Raw genomic sequence first — 21,427 nt, 5'->3', positions numbered from 1 at the left:
GCTTTTCTCTCTCCTAAATATACAAGCTGTGAGAAAATGACCATTAGACTAGGTAGCAAAGTTTAGCAGAAAAATAAATCACGGTGGTACCTCAAGTTAGGTATGGGCTGAAACAACTATGCCAAAGGGAGCAGCTCTAATGCTACTGAATCCCAAGGAAGTCTATGCAGACTTCCAGGAAGCATGTCAGCTACAGCAATCTCATATTTGCAATGGGAACTAATAGTAGTACAGTTCGGTATACTAGAAACTAGACAACGTTCATTTAATGTGAATCACTGAGCAGATGGTAGGCTGCAAAACTGATTAAGTGACCAACATGGAGACAAAAATCCATATTCTATTGCCAAATCTCTTCATCATCCGTTTTCCTGTTGAATGTCTTTTCAGAGTTTGTAACTGAAAGAATTAAATGAAATAAATGCCAAATTTCAATAGATCAAAGATAAATGAACTTTTTTTCCATGAATGAAATAACCACCTGAAAAATTTTCTGCCATCTGTAATTACTTTGCCATCAACACATTGCCTTGTTATGTTTTTATAAAGTCCTATGTCACTACAAGCCAACAGGACATCAGCACCATCTTTTCAGCTTATGCTGCTGTTAATAGAACAGACATGAATCCTATCTGTACACGTTGCCATGAATATGAGAAGAAGCAACAGTAATAAAAGAAGAAAGTGTCAAGAGATGATAACAAACAAACGTGATGAGAACAGATTATGGCACAGAGCAAGTATAGGTGAGCAAGTGTGTGTTGAGAAAGGATAGGCAGAGTATTTTATTGCCTATCCTGGTGCAGTATTCAGTGTTCAAAGTTATATACAGCTCCTGCCCTTTTTGCTAATGAGACACATTCTTCCACATAGTGCAGATCCTCAAGGCACAATCCACCTCACACATATCTTGCATTTATATCCCTGCAGAAAAGTAAACAGTTCTATTCTACTATAAGGATTCATCTACATTTTTCATCACTTCCTTCCCAAAGTGGGGGTATGCCACTAATGTTTAATCCTGTAACTGAACTTTCATAATGAGTGGAAAAAATTAAAAATTTCTTTTTAGTGGCTCACAATGTTTATACAAAGTTATGGGATTTGGGGATTTCGTTATTTTGAAGAAAACTGTGAGACCTTGTTTCCCAGAACAGCTTCAAGACTTTCCCTGGCAGACCTCATATTTCATATACTCAGCAGTTCAGAAAATGCAAAATTAACCAGAGGAGTACTGGGGTAGGGCAGTGTGTGTGGAAGAGAAAACAAGAAAAAAAAAGAAAAGAAAAAAAAGAGATTTGGATTTTAATTGAGGAAACTCTTTTTTTCTCCCCAGCAATTTGAATAAATTAGAACTTCAGTGTCAAAGATCTGCTAAGAAGAAACCAGTAACACTGACCTTCTGCTATTATTCTTAGGTGCAAGATATGAAGATATATGCTAGAAAAGCAAGGTAAATTAGGAAATTTTGCTGTATAACCTACTTACAGTTCTATCCCAGAGAAAGGTAATCAGCGAGTGCATGTATTTGTCAATATCCAATAAATTTTAACTGTAACTGGAAACTGTAGGAAAAAACTGCCTTTCCAGGGCCTGGAACTGACAGGCAGTGGGGATATAACACTAGCATCTTGACTTCCATTACAAGCTAAAAATTCCCATCCAGGTAGTTTTTAATCAAACTCTGTATTTGACATGACATGATAACACTGAACAATTTTTAATTCTTTCTAATTATGTTGTCACTTGTTGCTTGTACAGAAAACTCTGTTCTAACTTCTCCCCCTTTTCCAAATTCAGATACTTTTGGCAGCAATAGATCTGCTGAAATTGATTATGAGCTATTTTTCTTCACTGGATCTCTACCCTGTGTCCAAGGACATTTTTGCTTGAAGACTGAACAGGGCATAAACAAGGTCAGAGTAAAAGCTTACAGCTAGGTGAAAAGCTGAGAAAGATATTCAGACTGAGGCACAAGGACTGAAAAGCCATACAAAGGTGTATCAGTAGAGCACAGAAAGGAAATATGAAACCACTTGGGGTGAACAATGAAAGCAAATGTGGAAGAGAGACAAGATAGAGGATATAGTCACAAAAATGGGAATGAGAAATGGAAAACAAGTGAAAGGCAGCTTTAAAACAATTATTTTAGTGAATAAAATAGAAATCCATTTGCATCTTCAAAATGTGTGAAAACCAAGGAGGGACTGGTGCTCTGCTATAACTATAATATGGGGCTAGTTTAGCTGGAGATACATGCTCATCTATACTCAAAAGGCAACGTAAATTTTGAAGGAATTAAAAAGTCCAACTCTTCTGATTTTTTTAGAACAAGCTTTTAGTAGTTGAGTAGTTCTGTTCACATGCCTAAAGAGATACTCCTAAAGAAGTGAAAATTCAAAGCATGAGACATGTAATTCACAAAAGTATAGGTGATACCTCTAGCTCTGCCATAGACTGCTACAACAACCCTGGGTCAAACACCAAATATCTTTTTCTATTAATATCGTGACTCGTGATTTAAACTACTTATAATAAAGGCTTTTTCAACCAGAGAGCTCCTTACTATCTGTTACAAAGCTTCTACGCTACTGTAACTGTTTTCTTCGGGTACAGAGTGTGACAGATGCACTCAACTCCTTAACCAAATTAGCGGTGGTTTGGTTCAGGCTCCAAAGGAGGTAAAGGCCTAAGCTGTAAATGGGCCAAGAACTCCTCTAGTTTCAATCTTTTCTCTGAAAACCCACAAAGGAGCCGAGTGACACAGTGAGCATCACTGCATATGAGCTTGGAACAACTATCATGCAATTAACTCATTTATCAAGGAACAAAGGAAGTTGTGGGTAGCAGTGTCATGCATACCTTTCCCATCACATGTAATTTGTAGTCAAATTACAAGCCAACCACTTTTTTCCATAAACGCCACAGTGCAAGTGAACCTTCTTTGAGCTCTCCCAGCTAAGCAGCCTGGCTGCATGGCAGTGATCTCCCCTTGAGCTGGGATGCCTCTCAAGCTTGCTCCTCAAGGCAGAGAGACCTTTTACCAGCAGCAAATCTTTGGTAAGCAACCAATATAATGCATAACCTTGTAGAATGGTTAACTTTGATTTTGACTTGGTAATTTTGATTTGTGCCTTGGTAGGTTTGAATCATTGTTCAAATGATCGTGCCGTACAGTAATAGAGTGAACCTTGCCTTCGAGCTTTGTTAAGTTGCACTTTTACAGCATCAGATTAAAACAACTTTTGCTAATACCTTTGACAGTTGTTCTTTAAGCAATCTAAATCACCCATTTGCAACACAGAGGTGGCAACATTTCAGGAATGGATGCAATGTTTCACAAAAAACCAAAGCTGCCAAAATCCTTAATTAGAAGGCATGACTGAAACAGCGTGACTAATAGGGCAATAAGCAATTTTCAGGACAAAGTCTTCCCATCCTTTTACCTCACCTACTTGAAGAGCTTGGGACCAGCTCCCAGGAGCTGCTGATTAACTCACCGTCAGAGCCAGCAATTTTCCATAGGTGAGATGGGCTGGGATGTGGTCACTCTTGGATCGCAGTGACTCCACGTACCAGCGCTCTGCTTCTGGCAGCCGGCTCATTCTCATATAGGCTTCTCCTGCAGGGTGAAACAAATGTTAGTGAGAATGCCCAAAATTTCTCAAGGTCTCCAGAATTATCATCTCATTTATAATTTGCTGTTTATTAAATGGGCAGAGATCTTGAAGAGGGTGAAGTGCTTTGAATACCTGCAATGAAAAAGCAAAATAGCCTTACAGACACTGGACTGAGAAGACTGAGTTATGGCCTTAGTGCTGAAAGAGCATCATTGAGATGAAAGTCTTGCTGGAATAGAATTTCAAGAGAGAGCTCCATCTGCTAAGTTTCAGTCAAAAGTCTCAAAAGAACAGAAATTTTATCACATCTGCTATAGAAAAGTTACTTCTTTTCCATCCGTCTACATTGCACATCATGGAGTGGTAGGGAGAACACAGAATGTCCTTGCATTTAATCATAATACATCAAGAACCTAGATGTAAATGTGCCCCTGCCTGAGCCAATGACAGACTGAAAATGCCTACAGGAGAGTCAGGATTTCACCATCTTACCAGCTGATTCATTCCAAATAGGTGGCTAAGTATCTTCCCAAAATTATGAAGTCACAGTTTATCCAGTGCCACCACTGGAGGATCAAGAGAGGACTACGTCTGACCCAAGCAGAGGATGGCTAAGGCTGTCTCCAGGTGAGTCACTGCCCTCAGTTCTGCATCACATGGAAATGAATAGCTGTGAGTGCATCACAGAGAGAAAGAAGGACCAGTGTTCTCTGTTCAAGCTTGAGGCCAACTATCACATCCCCAAAACTCAGAGAAAAAGGTATGACCTACACGCTCAAAGAAAGAAAATAGAAGGAACTCTTATCATGGGAGTGATACTTCACCTTGAGTATTCACAGGGGCTATGGAAGATTTCTTGATGAAAGAGAATTGGGGTAAGTCCAGTTAATTTTTTTTTTTTTTTCTCTCTGTCACCAGAAGATAGCATTCCAGGCAAAACATGGCACATAAGTTTGAGTTTCAGGAGTTAGGGTGCAGTGCATGCAAAATGACCAAACCACAGCCGAGATAAAATGAGCATGATGTAGAGTCAGAAGTCACACTGAGCCAAAGCTAAGAGGACTCAATATGATTTTTATGAGCAAATAGAGTTTTTCCAAAAAGGGGTGCAAGCTTGTAAATCTAGCAGACCAGGATTTTTAATTCAAGGATCTACAGAGCATTCTGTACTCATGCACTAGTCTTGCATATCTGATTACATACACAGAAGTAGCTGATGTTTCAGTCCCAGAAGTATTCAAGTCATTCTATTGCTGGTTAGGGCCAAACTAAAAGAACAATTGCCCCAAAAAACCAAGCCAAATTTTTAAAAAAATCCAAACAGGAAAGAAAACCCAAAAGAACACAAACACCCCCCAAAACCCACGATCAAATTCAGGGATATCAATGTCAAATGCATTTTTTTTCACTACACCAGCACTCATATAACATTATACCTTGTTATGCACAAAACAAAGTCATGAAGTGAAGTGTTGAAAGGATGGAAGAAGCCAGAAGTCAAGCTATGTGCTCCCATCAACTCCTCTCCCTAGCTGTATGCTTTATGGCAGAATGTTTAATTATTTGATTGCATACTATTTTTCCCACAGGGCCCTGCTTCATTTAGCATACAGGAAATGAGGAATCCATATTGCCCTTTTCTTTAAGTGGAAAATTCCAGCCCAACCTGTTAGAGCTTGGCAAGGTTTCAAGCAATTAACAAGAAGATCCTTTAAAGAGAAATGTAAGCAGCTATAAGAGATGGAGTTATTATCTGCTGGTAGTATATGCTGAATGCACTGCCAAATTTCAAAGAGATCCAAGGTTCTCATCTATTTGCCATGATGGACTCTGATATAGGGAGAGATTAACATCTTCAGAGTACTGGCAAATTCAATTTTTAATAGATTTTAAGAGCTCAACTACTTTATAAGCTAACCTCCAAAAACTTTAAGGGTATTTCTGAGTGGCGCATCTAGAAATGAAGCTACAATATGTCAATCTAAATGTCAAACTGTAGAAAAAGAAATTTTATTCCCCTGAAGACTTTACAGGGAATTCTCTATAGCTGAACATTTTTCTTCTGAAGAGTCTGTTTTCTGCCCATAAGCCCCATATCATCAAGAATTGCAATATTATAAGCAATTAGAACATGTCATTACTAGAGAAGGAAGTATTGTTAGGGGGTCTGTTATTAATTTCCTCTTCTGAATGATTTATAGTGACACTCCTAACTAAAAAGAAATCAAAGTAAGTTGAAAACTGACAGAGGTTCTGCCACCACTACACTCAAAGACCAGAATAAAATCAAGCAACTGTTAATTGAAGTATTAATTCAATCAAGTGATTTTATGTGTTGGACTGATGTAATTTTTATAAAAATTATTCCAGCTTCAGATAGTTTTCCAACAAAATGACAGAGAAAACATGTATGGATTGTCTTCTGTCATTCAGGATGCATTTGTGTGTCTGAGATTAAAATATTTGTCATTTACAATCATGTATTTTTATAAACTTGCAACACGAATGATTTAGTCTTCAGGAAAATAACAGTGTCCATTGGCAGAAAATATGCAAACCAATGGTACATGTGAGAAGTTTTCTATATTTGCTTCAACAGTCACTTAATCTGTAAAATCTTTTAAAACTCACGTTAAAAATCTGAAAGGTCACACACACACAATTTATTAATGAAAACTGTCCAATTATAAAGTTCAAGAGAGTTGCATTCTACTTTTCTACTAAAGGTAACAACAACAAAGAAATTAATTCATGGCAGAGGAAACCTTAAGACATAAATTGACAGTTATTTCATTTCCCTAATCCATATCAACATGCAGCCATGTGCAACATTGCGGGCACAATGAGTGGTGGCAAAAAATTCAAGAGCTAACTGGAGTAAAAGGATACAAATCAGTCATTCAAAAATTTTTCAATTTTTACAGTTCAGCTAATATTTTCTATTATTTATGCACCCATTTCTTAGCCTATTCCAAAAGGAGGAACATAGATTATTTAATTGTAACTCTCATTTACTAATGTAGTACAAAAAAACACATTAATATGCAACTGAAACATTATTTAAATGAGTGTATACATAGTTCATTAACACCTCTATTAATACTTTATGACAAAGGATTGAGTAATGGGCTACCTTTTAACTAGGCTTACACCACTCTAACTAAAATCCTGGTACTCAAGTGGATTTTCTTTGCCATAGAGATAGATCAGTTGCACAACTACCGTCCTCCAAAGCAATATTTCCCTGTACTTCCCCAGAATCTTTGGGACTGAAAAATAATCTTTCAAAATAAACAAAACCAAAAAAAAAACACCCAACAAACTAAAACAACAACAAAAACACCCCTGCTAAAATGATCCCAGATCAAATTAAGAATAATTAAAACCAATACCAATCATATTAAACATTAAATATTTATATTAAATAATAATACTCATAGAGGATCAGCTTGCTAGCAGCTATTTCCCCTGAAAGGCTAACTTTATACTCGATAATGAAGTGGAATGTGATCTTAATACAAATCCTTCAAGAAAAAAAAAAAAAAAAAAAGACAGAAGTTAAGATCTTCTAATACATATCACATATTGTTAAAAAGCAAAATTAGGTACCATTTACATGAATGTATATTACATGGTTCCAGATTAACCTCCCATCTGCTGATTTCATATTTGTTCTGTTTCAGATGCACACTGTCATACCAAGCAAAGGCCGTCTCCTGCAGGGAGCATGTTAGACGACTTGATGAGCAAGTACAATGGAACTATGGATGTAATAGCACTTTGTCTCTATAGGTGCCATGTACCCATACTTTCAGATTAAGGACATATGACCCTCTTGTGGTCTCCCTCTTAGGACCCCAAAAGATATTGCTGAAAAGGCAACTGAAAAATTATCTCCACAAAGGAGACAATGCAGGGTAAATCTGCCTTGCATCATCCTTGTATATGTTAATTATCTGCCACCCAAGTTGCTGGATAGTAAAAATGTGATATAGAAAATACAGAATTTGGCACTGACGAGAGCAGACATCACAACAGAAAGGAAGATGGAGATGCACTTTGAAAGGAAAATATCCAAGATACACATTCAGTCAGGATTTAAGTTTCATTTTTCCATCATTTCTTTGAATTGGGAACATAAGCAGATTGCCTTAGAAAATGATGGAGAGGTCTGCATCCCTGTGTACCACAATACCACAAAGGGTTTGTCTTTCATAATGCAACCACGCAGCCTCCTTGTTCAAATCAAGGCTGCAGATGCACTTACCATAAATGCACCTCCCTAGATATATAACTTCCTTCTTTTTTCCCTTAGGTACCAGTGCATACAATAACATAATAAATCTAGAAGCATAGTTTGATGTTATACTATACTGAAGTTTGAGATGTACTGCAAAAGATTAACAGTCTTGGTGATAAATATGCAGTGCATGCACATATTCTCTGAAACAGCTGAAGCATGTGAACTTAATGAGCATCACATTCTTTATAAACTAAGCATATTCTGTTTGTTTTTTTCCTTTTACAGAATAATCTGTATTGTATTTTAAGAGGGAGTCAATCCACATTTACTTTGGTTGAGCAGATTCTTATAGGTCTCAATTAGCCAAAGCAAAGCCTCTGATCTGATTTAATTAGATCACTAAGCTACTTTTGAAGGAAAATACATAAAGTGGAAAACAGATATAAATGAAGGGTAAAATAAAATCAGTTGCGGCGTGGAACAGCATGGACTTTGCACATCTGTTTCCTGTTGTTACAAAGACTTCCAGTGAAAGAAGTATATTGACACAAATAGAAGCACTGAGCTCACCTGAGATAGACAATTTCGTTTTCCAACAGATGTGCAACCAGTAGTAAATCATAAGGGTACAAACTAAGAATTCATAACTGAACAAGTGATTGTACTCTCTTCTTGCCTTTTACTTTATTTACACACATTTTAAGGTGGTGGGTTGGTTTTGTTTTTTTTTTTTTTGTAGACCTTATGCCAGTATAGGTTTCATTAAAACACTCCTAATACAAGCATCTTCCATTAGAATCATGCCTAACTGGGATCCCTGTAGTCCAATTTCAATCCATATTTTTGGTCTCCAGATGTTACAATTATACTTATTTTCATAAAAAAACCCCGTATGTTTAAAATACAAATGCATTTGAGGCTTAGACTCTTAGCTTTTTCAGAATACTGTCTAAGAAAACTCATGCATTTCACATGAAATTATAGATCAATAATCCAAACTAAGAAAACCTGAGAACCTGGAAAAAAAACCCTGGTCTCAAACATTGCGTCCACTACCCCCTCAGCAATCCACTGCTGTAACCTTCATACCCAGGTTGAATCCCTCAAACAAAACAAAGTGAAAAAACAGGAGACATTGCAATCAGCCCCGAGATTTATAATCAGCTTTGGACAGCAGATATAAACTACCATAGTCTGCAAAGTCTCAGAGGGAGAAGAGTTAAAGTAGCTGGATGGGAGCAGGGAGGGGGAGAAAAGGAAGCACAGCCTTTTACTCCCATCACTACTGGAGTGGACTCCATTCTTATTTCCCTAGAACATATAATAAAATGTATATATGAAAGAAAAAAATCTTTTTTTTCAACCAAGCTAGTTTTAAAGGGAAAAAAGTTTATAATGTACTTTTAGTAAGAAATTACCAGTAAAGCTTCATGAGATGCATAGGAAGCACACTGATGACTGGAGCTTAGACAAGTACAGGTACCATGCTCTGCATAAGTTATGATGTGGGATATGTATTTCACAGCTTAATCATCTTTGGCTCTTAAAAAGTAAGTCTTGCACAGCATGAACTGTAAAACTATACCAGCAAAAGTGTTTCTTGGAGTTCTAAACAATATTTAAAAGTAATTCAATAAAAAAACATTTAATGGGAGCAAGAGGCAAATGGGATAGGAGCCTTAACAATATTAACAGGTTTGTACAAACAGCCACATCCACCCAAAAGCATAATCAAATAAAGCGACAGTTATGTTATAATCATCAACACAGAAAGTCTCTCTGCATGCTAAGCCTTTGTACTTATGATGCAAACCTCTGCACCAGATGTAAAATCTGGCTCCCCTTTCCTGTTCTGTACCTGGCTGCCACTTGCATATGATTTGTTTTCTGTCCATGTGCAATGTAGCAGATTAGCAAGGAGAAATCTAAACTCTAATCTGTGCATCATTAACTGCATCCACTCCTGCAATGTTAGCTTCTTTTGTAACTTGCCTTTCTTATAAAAGATGTTTGTAAGACCTTGCATTAAATGCATTTGAAAATAGACATTCGATGTTAGTTGGCAAGGGCAGATGAAGCGTGAGCAAGACATTTGTCTTTATGACAGTATCTTGCCAATCTAAACCTGGACAATGCCACCCCAACATCTTTCTTGTTACTGTTCAGTTTTAAAATAAAGCCTCCATGGTCCACCTCACACCACTTAACTGGCAGGAGTATGAATTACTGTAGCAGGTGGGCCAGTGTGGTTTTAAAAGCAATGTAATACAATCAACTGTACAATATCAGATTTCAAGGAACGCAAAAGACATCTCGAGCAGAGGCTGATCCTTAAGCAATCCTAATATTGGCATTAAAGTGTTCAAGATCCCACAGGGACCATTTTATCTTTTGACCCCAGGTTTTAATTGAAACTTTAAACAAAATATATTACCTATTTAATGCAGCTGAGCTGGACTCTGGCCTTTGTAGTGCACGTTGCCATGCCAAGCAAATTAATCTGTGTAACCTTAGCATGTACTTTCTAATTTACATCAAAGAAATATGACATAGAGAAAATAAATACCAAGCCAACACTATACAGCTTGTTGAATAATTATTTTGATTCTACTTTTAGCATTTTAATTTTTAGCTGGTTTGGGTTCTTTTAAGAAAAAAAAAAAAAAAAAAAGAAAAGGTTTTACTTCTTGGTACAAAGCCAGAGAAACATATGGTTTCCTTAGCTGAGTTGTTGCACACCTGGCAAAATAAATCACAGCAACAGGAGACCAAAATCTACCCTGCAACTTTTCATATGCACAAACTTAGAACATCTGATGCTGGTCTTCTGGTCCTGCCTTTTGTACCATGAATAAAATGCAAAGTCAAATGGATGGCTTGCTTCTTGAGGCCTAATATATCTTTTTCCTTTAAGAGGCAAGTTACTCACAGTTTTAAAGGACTAGAGTGAGCCGGGCAGGCTGGCACACCAGAGGAATGCGTCACCGGGCCTGTCAGAGCAAAAGGCCAATAGAAGCAAGGGCAGGAAAAGAAGTGTAACACAAACAGGGAAAGCAGGTGGTGTAAAGGCTTAACACTGCTGGAGTGTTAATGCTACTGCACTCCAAGCGCTGGAGTTCAAACTCTAATTCAGTTTAAACAGTTCGACTCCTGTTTGTTCTCTCTTGTCATGTGCATCATACAGGGGAAAAAAGTCTCCAGAAAATCTGCAATGAAATGATAATTATTAAAAATTAGAGGAAGCACTGTTTTCTTACATCACATGCCAATATCTAACACTGAACCAAGCAGAGTGATTGCCAGAGATTCAGAATACATCAATCACAATGACAGCTGTAGCAGATAATCCTCAAATTGTATTCTTGGATTTCATGATAAACTGCGAAGACTTTTTCCACATGTGGAGAGACTGGGAAGGACCCTTCCTTCCCAAGCAGATGGAGAGCACTCCCCAGTTTCTCCCCCTTCCTCCCCAGCAACGAGCACACAGTGAGTGGGCACAGCTCAGAGTCAGGTTCATTCAGTTCCAAGCACACGAGACAGAACTGGCCTATTTCAGTTCCTCTGGTCTCCCTTTTAAAGGCAAGAAGTAGTCAGACAAGTTTATGTAATGCTGTTTATCAATGGAAGTGTTATAGTGAACATGTTTATAATTTTATCTTGAACATCAAAACAGAAATAAACAATCCGGTCCGCCTTCTGGTGCCCAATGACACGGTATGAGCTGCAGAGCGGATGCAATCCTGATAATGGATGCAGTTGCCTTGTTCTCCTGTCACACCCAATGCAAAGAGATGACTGAATAGGTATTCAGGATTTATCTCACCCAACTTGAGCTAGCAAGTCTAAGCTAGTCATCTCAGCTCCGTTTACAGAAGTATGCTTGCAGGGGATTATTTGTATAATCTAAAATAGATGTCTAAATCAGATGGGATTAATTACTCCTCAGAGGTATCTTTTTCTTTCCACTCTGTAAAGTGAGCATAGGTACCGAGCTCTGTCTTGTCATCTAACCTTTACACTATTACAGGTAGGAGAGACTAACCTAAGTCAACGTGTCTAACTGCTGTCATGTATGTTCATGCACAGATGCATCCAGGACAGCTTTAAACAAACCAGTCTGAGTCCTGCTGTTAATAATGCTGCACTGTATTCAATTTGAGTCGCTATCCTTCTCTGTGTGTAGCCTCTTGGATTGCTTTTGCAGCATAACCAACAAGCCAACCTCAGCAACTAGCATGAAGCAAATTCTGATTTCCCTGTAACAGGTGCCATCACAACAGCAACCAAAATATATGCTACGTTCAGGGTAATTTGCACTTTACAGAGCTCCATAATCATTATAGAATCATAGAATGCTTTGGGTTGGAAGGGACCTTTAGAGGTCATCCAGCCCAACCCCCCTGCAGTGAGCAGGGACAGCTTTAACTCCATCAGGTTGCTCAGAGCCCCGTCCAACCTGACCTTGAATGTTTCTAGGGATGGGGCCTCCACTGCCTCTCTGGGAAACCTGTTCCACTGCTTCACCACCCTCATTGTAAAAAAATTCTTCCTTATGTCTAGTCTAAATCTGTTCTTCTTTAGTTTAAATCCATTATTCCTTGTCCTGTCACAACAGGCCTCACTAGAAAGATTGTCCCCATCCTTCCTGTAGGCCCCCTTTAAGTACTGGAAGGCCACAATAAGGTCTCCTCGCAGCCTTCTCTTCTCCAGGCTGAACAACCCCAACTCTCTCAGCCTGGCCTCATAGGAGAGGCGCTTCAGCCCTTGGATCATTTTGGTGGCCCTCCTCTGGACCCGCTCCAGCAGGTCCATGTCCTTCTTGTGCTGAGGGCCCCAGAGCTGGACGCAGCACTCCAGGTGAGGTCTCACCAGAGCAGAGCAGAGGGGCAGAATCACCTCCCTCGACCTGCTGGCCACGCTGCTTTTGATGCAGCTCAGGATTTGGTTGGCTTTCTGGGCTGCAAGCGCACATTGCCAGCTCATGTCCAGCTTTTCATCTACCAGTATCCCCAAGTCCTTCTGCGCAGGGCTGCTCTCAATCCCTTCATCCCCCAGCCTGTATGGATATCGGGGGTTGCTCCGTCCCAGGTGCAGGACCTTGCACTTGGCCTTGTTGAACCTCATGAGGTTCACACAGGCCCACCTCTCCAGCCTGTCCAGATCCCTTTGGATGACATCTCGTCCTTCTGGTGTGTCAACCGCACCACTCAGCTTGGTGTCATCTGCAAACTTGCTGAGGGTGCACTCAATCCCACTGTCTGTGTCATTGATGAAGATGTTAAATAGCACTGGTCCCAGTACGGACCCCTGAGGGACTCCACTTGTCACTGGTCTCCATGTGGACATCGATCCATTGACCATGACCCTCTGGATGTGACCATCCAGCCAATTCCTTATCCACCAAACAGTCCCTGTTGCTCTTTGCAATAGGCTGAAAGGGGCTAAGATAAGCTCAGCTGACCCTAACTTGCTACACCACTAGGATATCTGTGAGGTGCCAGTGGCTGCCTAAAGGAAACAGAAGCCAGACCATGGGCTCAGCAGTGGAGGGAGGAAGTGTAGCAGCAGCCAAGCCCAGGCAAAGGACTGAGCTCGTCTTTGTGTTCACTATTGCTTTGTGAGTTAATAAATGCAAATCCCAGGAACAGAGTGAACTTGGACATCATGGACTGTGCTTATAAAGGAAGCTGAGAAAGGCCTCCGGAACCTAAAAAAGTAACCAATGGGCAAAAAAATAAAAAACTAAAGAGTCTTATAGGTCATAGTGGTTCTAAAGGAAGGGTCTATTCATGGGAAAAGACAAAGGGTGGCACAGGCCTGTTTTGTAATGGAACAACCATCATGCTAGAAACAACATTGATTTACTTTTTCCAATTTCTGTACTTCTCAGGAGCACTTTTATCAGAATGACGAAATGTATCTCCACACTAAAGAGGGCAGTCAAACTTCAGAAGGTTTGCTGGAGCACTGTAGCACTTCAGCAGTCACTATAGGACACCGGTAGTAAGCAGAGGCTTAATTCACAGAGGTGACTCTTGATAACCCCACCAATTTTATCAGCAAATGCTGATAGAGAAAACTGATAAAACAATAGTTCAGCTATGACTTTGAACAAAAGCACATGCAATAATCAACTTGTATGATTTACGGATTTTAGCCATTGGCATTAATGTGATAAAGTTCAGCATTCAGGGAGAAGTATCTCTCCAATGAACTATATGAACTGTTAAGGAAGTGTTTATACTGTTATTGACATTAGATACCTTGTCACTGTGGACAAGAGAAGTATTAATTTAGCATTTACAGAGATTTGCAAACACATAGCATCAGTTGCAACTACAATTTTAGAATTTTGTTTTCCTATGCCCAAGTACTTGTAAGGAGCTAATAAAAGATGCCTTTCCTAAATAAGTAGAGAAGTGTGAGTGGTGCTTCCTTTCAACAACTGTGTCAAACCAATTGGTATCAATCAATATGTTCCCTTGCATTTTAGGCATTGGGACGGGGGAAAAAAAAGCCACAAACCCTGACATGCTTCCTGTTGATCCTAATTGTTTCTACATATATTTTTTATTGCTCTACTTTCAACTACTTTAAAGGTATCTTACATCCTTTTCTGTCCCAGGTAGGAGCTCACAGATTCTACTGGGCCAGACACTGAGACTGCTTAGCAGAAACACATGCCCTTTCAGAGAGAATTCCACTTAAAAGCATCTCTGGAACAAAGAACCTGCCCTCTTGTTTACAGATCTGAATACTATAAATAATAATTCATATTATCTTCCTTCTTTTATCTGTTTAATGTATCCTGTATAAAGATGTGATGAAGAATATGAGGAACTGAAGTTCAAGTTTTTTTAAAAAAAACACCTCAGCTAAATTAATGTTTTCTTGCAGTACTCAAGAGACTCTGCTAAAATTTTGAAGGACAGATAGGCTGGTCCTGGAAGAAGAGTCCTCTCATTGCAGATGTCTAACTAACAATATGTCAGCTGGGAGGCAAGTTTTTCGCACAACCTGAAAAAAAAAAAAATTCCAACTGTCTCTGTGGGCCTGTTCGGACATCTCGTTGGTTTACAAGGAAATTTAACATCCAACACCCACACTAGGTTTTATGTTATAATCAATCTCACTCCATTTTCTGTGAAGTAAATACAATTTCTTCTCAGTTTCACAGATGACTAAATGGGAGATTACAAAAAAGATATATGAATTGCACATGAGGTCTCCAAGATACTGGATGAGAGATTCTAGGGGCAGAGAAAAACACTAATCCATGCATTCTAAATGTAAAAGCGCTGCATGGACACTCTTAAAGATATCCAGTATCTAACAGTCTCATCATTTGTTGTGCCTTATCCAGCATTGCAGTTGCTGGCATTTAAGCTCTGAACCTCATTTGGCTCCTATCTACTGAAGACAATTATTTTTGTCTTTATTAGCTAATTCATTTAAGCACCAGTTGCCTGGCTAAGCAATTTTGTTTCACCCTGCCTGACTCCACAAGTATCTTTCTGAAGCACTAACAACACACTTACCCATCATGTTGTATAAGCTCTGTGGTGCAAACTGTCTTGGCATTTTCTGTATTGCTTCTTTGTAAACCATAAGGGCATCCTGAAGAGAGACACACAAATGGGACAAATCATTAGTAAAACACCAATTTCAAAAGCAGTCTTTCACATATGAAGTCCAGCCAAACTGTCTTCCTTCCCCAAATGAAAGGTGCAGATAGAATGAAAACATATCAGCATCATAAATGTCACAGAAAGTTCACACTTCTCATTTACAAAAGTTTTACCAAATTCAGTGAAGCTTATTGACAAGAGATCAAATTAATTTCAATATTGCAATTTCCAATTAGTTCCAATTTCCCAGGTGGAAATAAAAGGAACATTTTTTTAAACCCCTCAATGACTCATGAGTTTATAAACATATATAAAATTCTACAGGCTGTCAGAAAATATGGAATCATATCAAACTGCAGACAAAGGACTTTCTGATGACTAAGCTACAGTAAGTGACCTAAAAATAAATCATTTTCTACTGGCAAGTAATAACAAAACATAATCCTCACAACTAAAGTCTGCTCCACAGAAAGAATGAGATCGACTATAGCGTCAAGAATGCCAAAATTGGATTCCCTTCGTAAATGTGCTGTGCCTGGAATTACTTGATCACACATTTATGATTCATTCAGCACTTAGGACGCTTACTGGTCAGTCTGTTAGCTCTGCATCATTTTCTCCATCATCCCGTCAAATAGTTGCAGCTTGTGAAGGCTGAAATATGCTTGAAAAAAATCTAAGTGTATGATCAAATCAAGCTCGGGTCAGACTGCAATGACCATCAGGCAAAAATCTGATGGTTTATATTCTTAAAATCCCTTGCACCTCCCAGGGATTGCACTCCAACTCCACACTCTATCAGCCATGCAGACAACATGCTGCTTTTCTCTTATCTTTATGGATGTATTAGCTGTCTGTGTCTGTGTTTTAACCAATTAGTAACTGCCACCTGACAGAGCTGGATTCAGCAGACAGTGACAGAGAATCCATAGAGCCTGTGCATGCCTAATCTTAAACAGCTGAGATAACTGTCCTGCTCAGGAAGGGTTGCTTACATGGATCAAAACCATGTGTAACTCCTTGTCTGAAGTATGCCTGACAATGCAAAGAGAGAATGACTTTTTTTCAAATACTGCTAAAGGTCAAAACTCAAGTGAATGTCCAGTTTTAGTAATTTCATCAGGGAGAATGGAGAGGAATCACAACAGTCACATTTGCACATGTAAATGAGATGGGATGGGTTTTCAGTGTACGGTTACATTAAAAATATCTAATCCGCTTCAGCACTTAGGTCAAATTATCTGAAAATAGCACATAATAGGATGTTTTTAATCACTGAAGTTTTGAATTGTTCCAACTAGGTCTTATTTTTGGAGACTCAAAAGCAACCATAATTACTTTTTTTCAACTAAACATGGGCTTACTTTATTTTGAATTAAAAAGCCAGTACATTCTAGGTCGGCTGGTCTGTAATCAGGCTATATCCTTTGCATACCAGCCATGGGGACAAAGCCAAAAAGACTGAATTAGCACATATCAGATCCAACCATTGATAATGTTGACTGTGACATCAGAACATCACAATGCTAATTAACATTGTCACACCCGTGGCTGTAGAGAATAAATATTCTCTGTAGAGAACACTAATCTTGATTTGGTGAAATTCAACCAATTTGTGCCTGTGATGTATTTTGAAGGTCTGGATGGAAACAATAGGTATTATTTATGTATGAAGGTTTTATCACAATATTGTGGACAAATCTGGAGTCTTACCTCATAGTGTCCTTGTTCATGAAAAAGTTTTCCTAAGTTATAAAGACAGCTAGTAACAGAGCTTTTATGAGCATGAGGATCTTTCAAATTTTCATCAGGGATCTCTGAACACTTCAGGAAAGTCCTCCTGGCTTCCTCTGTCTTCCCTTGGTTCATCAGAATGATTCCAGTATTTAAATAGGCAGCTGTGAAGAGGGATAAATTATCTTTCAATGGATTTCCATTATGTTTTATCTAATCTTTGTTTTACTTCAAAGTAATATCTGAAAGAGATCCCATGCTTATCTAATCTGGCTTTTGTATAATATAGATCAACCACTGGTGTAAAGAGGAACATATAAGAGGTAAAAGTTCAGAGACAAGGAAAGGAGAAAGTGGCTATAAAGACTGAGGAAGGAGGGAAGGGAACACTGGTTAGGCAGGGTGTTCCATTTTGTTCCTCTTATTAGGACTGTATCAAGCATATAGTGTCATTGGTTGAAACGTTACAAAAATATATACATATGTTTATATATATACACACACATGTATGTGTATATGTACGTATAAGGAAGATTTAATACTTAAGCTACAAAAAAGTCAGCAATTTTAAAAAGCACCCACTTAATTTTGGAACTGATCACTGGCAATACCCTATGGATTATTTCCCATTTCCCCCAGGCAAGAAAGGAAAAATGAAAGGAATTCCAAAATATGTGTATTATTCACTCACACCACATACCATAAAAATCAGGGACTGGCTGTAAGAAACAGAAAACAGGAGCCTGAAAATTTGGGCAGTAGCATCTATGGCTCACCACCCCAGATCAGAAGCATTTTAGGTTCTAGCAGCGCTGCCCAGTGTTAACTCATTATCTGCTTCTCCCTGCACCACATTAAATGTAGTTATTGACTAATAAACACTTGCTTTCAACTGAAAAGTGCACAACTTCACCTTTTGCTTGAAAAACTTCTGAAAAAAAAGAAAGTGTTATTAAAGAATAGGAAGATTTCCTTTAAAAACAATAGTCAATATTATGCAAGCTTGTATAGCTGACATACTTACAGGCTAGTGTGGGTCTGCTACCAATTGCCAGTTTATAGTAATGCAATGCCTCTGAAAACCTGCTGTTTTCCTGAAGTAGTAATCCTCTGCATAAGGGGGGCGGGGGGAAGAAAAAGAAAAAGAAAACAGAGATGGAGGTTACTGCAAAGAGTAACTTCAAAATAAATATTGAAAACAAAACTAAGGGAACAAAGAAAAATATGCTGATTGGTATTTCAGAGATATAACAACTCTGCGTGTTACTAACAGTTCAGTGGGAAAATTATTTTGTGTGAAAGCAGGATTAATTGATAGACATCAGGTGCATCCGTATGGTTTTAATAAAGCAGATGTTAAATGCAGTAGTTTGGGATTTCTTGGAAACCAGGAGATTTATTTACTCAGTTGAGAAAATGGTAGACTGTGAAACTTTTTAAAGTGGATGGAGTATGGTGGAGCTATTTGTAACTAAGTCATTCATATTTGGCCTGTTATCTTTTCTTAACTTGAAAGAAGCAGATCTTTTTCAAATGCACAGTAAAGTTAACCACCTAACACTTCACATGTTTTACCTTAACCAGTCCCCTTGTTGAGCAATTTCACTACATTATTCACTGTACAGTTAAGCACCTACATCAGTTCAATCTTTTCCTGTCTTCTTTCTGCTCCAAACAAATTTAATAATTGAAGAGGTATCAAAAATGATACCGAATACTTCCAGTTCTCAGTTAGTTTCATAATCCATGGACTTTAATTAAAGCTTTTAAGACAAGCATCCTTGTGAATTACTACTTACACCAGCCACCCACATACTTCTAGAGAAATAAGTGGTCTGGACATCACTGACATGAAAGCACAATCGTATGCTTAAATGAAGGCTCAAAGCATTACAGCGTTCCCAAAGTTTTAGAAGACTGAAAAAAGCATATCCAAATATATTAAAATCACAAGGATTTAAAAATCCTTAAAAATTAGTCATTTCAGCATGCAGACTCGGACCTTATTATCCAGGGCTAGATGTCCCTCTTCATGTACCTCAAAGTATCCAGGAAAAAATAAATGTAGCTATTTCTTTTAGGTGGGAGGGTTATCATATCTATTTGTAGTTTCCTTAACCTACAGCAATTTTCTCTTCTTCCTCTATCTGCCGATAGCTTTTCGAACTGCAAAGAGCGTGGACTTTTTCCATCTCCAGTCTCTAATCAGAGAAGACTTTTTACCCCTCCAAAATGTCAGGAAAACTTTTTGAATTAAACCAGTAGACTTCAGGGGAAGAAAAGAGCAGGGCAGTTAGCTAAGGAAGTAACCACCGTCTGTGTTGTTTGCTTCCTACCATTGGGTTAGGATTTAACAGAATGGAGGAATATAGCCTCTTTCTTTCTATGCTATCTATCAGTACCACATGGCCTCACTTTTGAAACCATCTCTCAACTAACTTTGGATTAGGTAGTAAATCACTTTTAATATTAACAGAACTTATATCTAGTTGGTACTTGCAGTAATATGAACAATGAGGGAATAACATTCAGGATACTTTTTGGCATGGCACCAAGGTTTTTAACTACCATCAAGTGTCTTGCAGGTAGCAAGAGGTATAACCATCAGGATAGTAATAACATTTTCTAAATTTTCTAGAACCTGAATTTTCTTACCTCTAAATGTCTTTATAGACTGCAATTACTCCAAGGAAAATTACTATTATTATTATTATTATTATCATATTTTGATCCAGTTTTCTAGTGATAGCAGTAGAATTAACATCAAAATAAATAAGTTGCATGATCTGATATTACAGCTGCTTCTTACTTTTTAAAAAAACAAAAACATTCCTACACACAATTTTGGGACAAATTTGTCAAAGAAATTCCATTCTTCTTTTAGTTCTGGAATAAATAATTTCACATATTAAGAGAAGTAATACAGTAATTGGTCAACCTGAACCAAATAAATTACTTTGGTAAGTGTACAACATTTGTGCTTTTTTGGATTACAAGAACTTCTATTTATAATTATTACCAAATTCATCTTCTGTGTTCACTACATGCTTTAGTACTGGAACTTTTGATTAATTACTTGATACTTTAAGGTGTTTTTTTTTTCCTACTCCTCTTCCAGAGAATTTTTTCTTCTTTTAAAAGTTGTTCCATTAATAGACATTCTCTCTCTCACACACACACACATTTTTATATATATCTATATAAACAAGCCGCTCAGATGCAAGATTGAGTGCTGAATTCCAGCAAATAATTAGTGTTTTATTTCTATTTGTTATGAGGTTTGATAGAAGAAAAAGAAGGAAAAAAAAGGATATAATCTAAAAACCTTGACAAGACATGAAACTGCCTCTTCTTCATGTGAAATTGGTCCTGATTGATCGTCGGTTTTCCCTGTGGCTTCTGACAGTACAAAAATGACTAGATTTATGAGTCTCTAGTTCTAGTTTCAGATTAAACCAAGTCAGGAAAAGGCTTAAAGGAAAATTAAAAAATAATATTTTTAGTTGAATAAAATGAACACTTAGGGGGGGTATGCTTCTGAGAGATAACTGGCTTGGATGTTTACTTGTGAAGGGATAAATAGTTATTTAAATAGATAAAAAATTAAGATGATGAACATTGCATTAAACTGGTAAAGCATTCCAGAACTTACAGTGAATATTAGAAGAGTTTAAAGAACAGATATATTTCACTCCCAAGATGAAAAAATTAGATCCTCTCTAGCTTTAAGCTCGAACAAAATGCAGGCATATAAATACGCTCACTACCCTCTATCTAATTACTCACAAAATGCAACTAAAACTAAACCCAAACACTTCAAATTTAGTTAGTGCCAAAATTAATACTGCCTGTGAAGTGTCCTACTTCTCCTTTTAGAGCATGTGTTATAATCCCAGTCTCTTAACTACATTATTGCTCACTATTAGTTCCACAGATGTACTGTCTCATTCACCACACAGAAGGAACTGAAACGAACAGTAGTTCAATATTTGCTTCTGTCTCCAGTTTCTACAAGTAAAACACCACCACCTCTTATAAATATTTATCTTTTGAGTAAAATACAAAATAAGCCCCAGGATCAAATGACAAACTATTGTTTATTTCAAAATTAGTTCGCAAAAATCTGCACATCCTCAGGTCTTATATTCTCCTTTCCATTGCTGCATTTCACAGCATCTAAGCCATTATCCAAGACAAAA

At 37.9% G+C, this 21,427-nt stretch overlaps 1 protein-coding gene across 1 annotated transcript in view; it reads right to left on the bottom strand.

Moving 5' to 3' along the window:
- TMTC2 (transmembrane O-mannosyltransferase targeting cadherins 2) overlaps nucleotides 1-21,427 on the bottom strand; it is a 259,966-nt gene that overhangs the window by 57,352 nt on the left and 181,187 nt on the right. Inside the window, exons 5-8 of the mRNA XM_075725112.1 lie at nucleotides 18,253-18,338; nucleotides 17,208-17,392; nucleotides 15,405-15,483; nucleotides 3,501-3,622 (exon numbers count right to left, since the gene is read on the bottom strand). Coding sequence (XP_075581227.1) covers nucleotides 3,501-3,622; nucleotides 15,405-15,483; nucleotides 17,208-17,392; nucleotides 18,253-18,338 — 472 coding nt within the window. The remainder of the gene's footprint in view (nucleotides 1-3,500; nucleotides 3,623-15,404; nucleotides 15,484-17,207; nucleotides 17,393-18,252; nucleotides 18,339-21,427) is intronic.

The sequence above is a fragment of the Pelecanus crispus genome, chromosome 1 (genome assembly GCF_030463565.1).
Source record: "Pelecanus crispus isolate bPelCri1 chromosome 1, bPelCri1.pri, whole genome shotgun sequence".
NCBI classification, from domain to species: Eukaryota; Metazoa; Chordata; class Aves; order Pelecaniformes; family Pelecanidae; genus Pelecanus; species Pelecanus crispus.
This window is presented reverse-complemented; position numbering and strand designations above follow the sequence as displayed.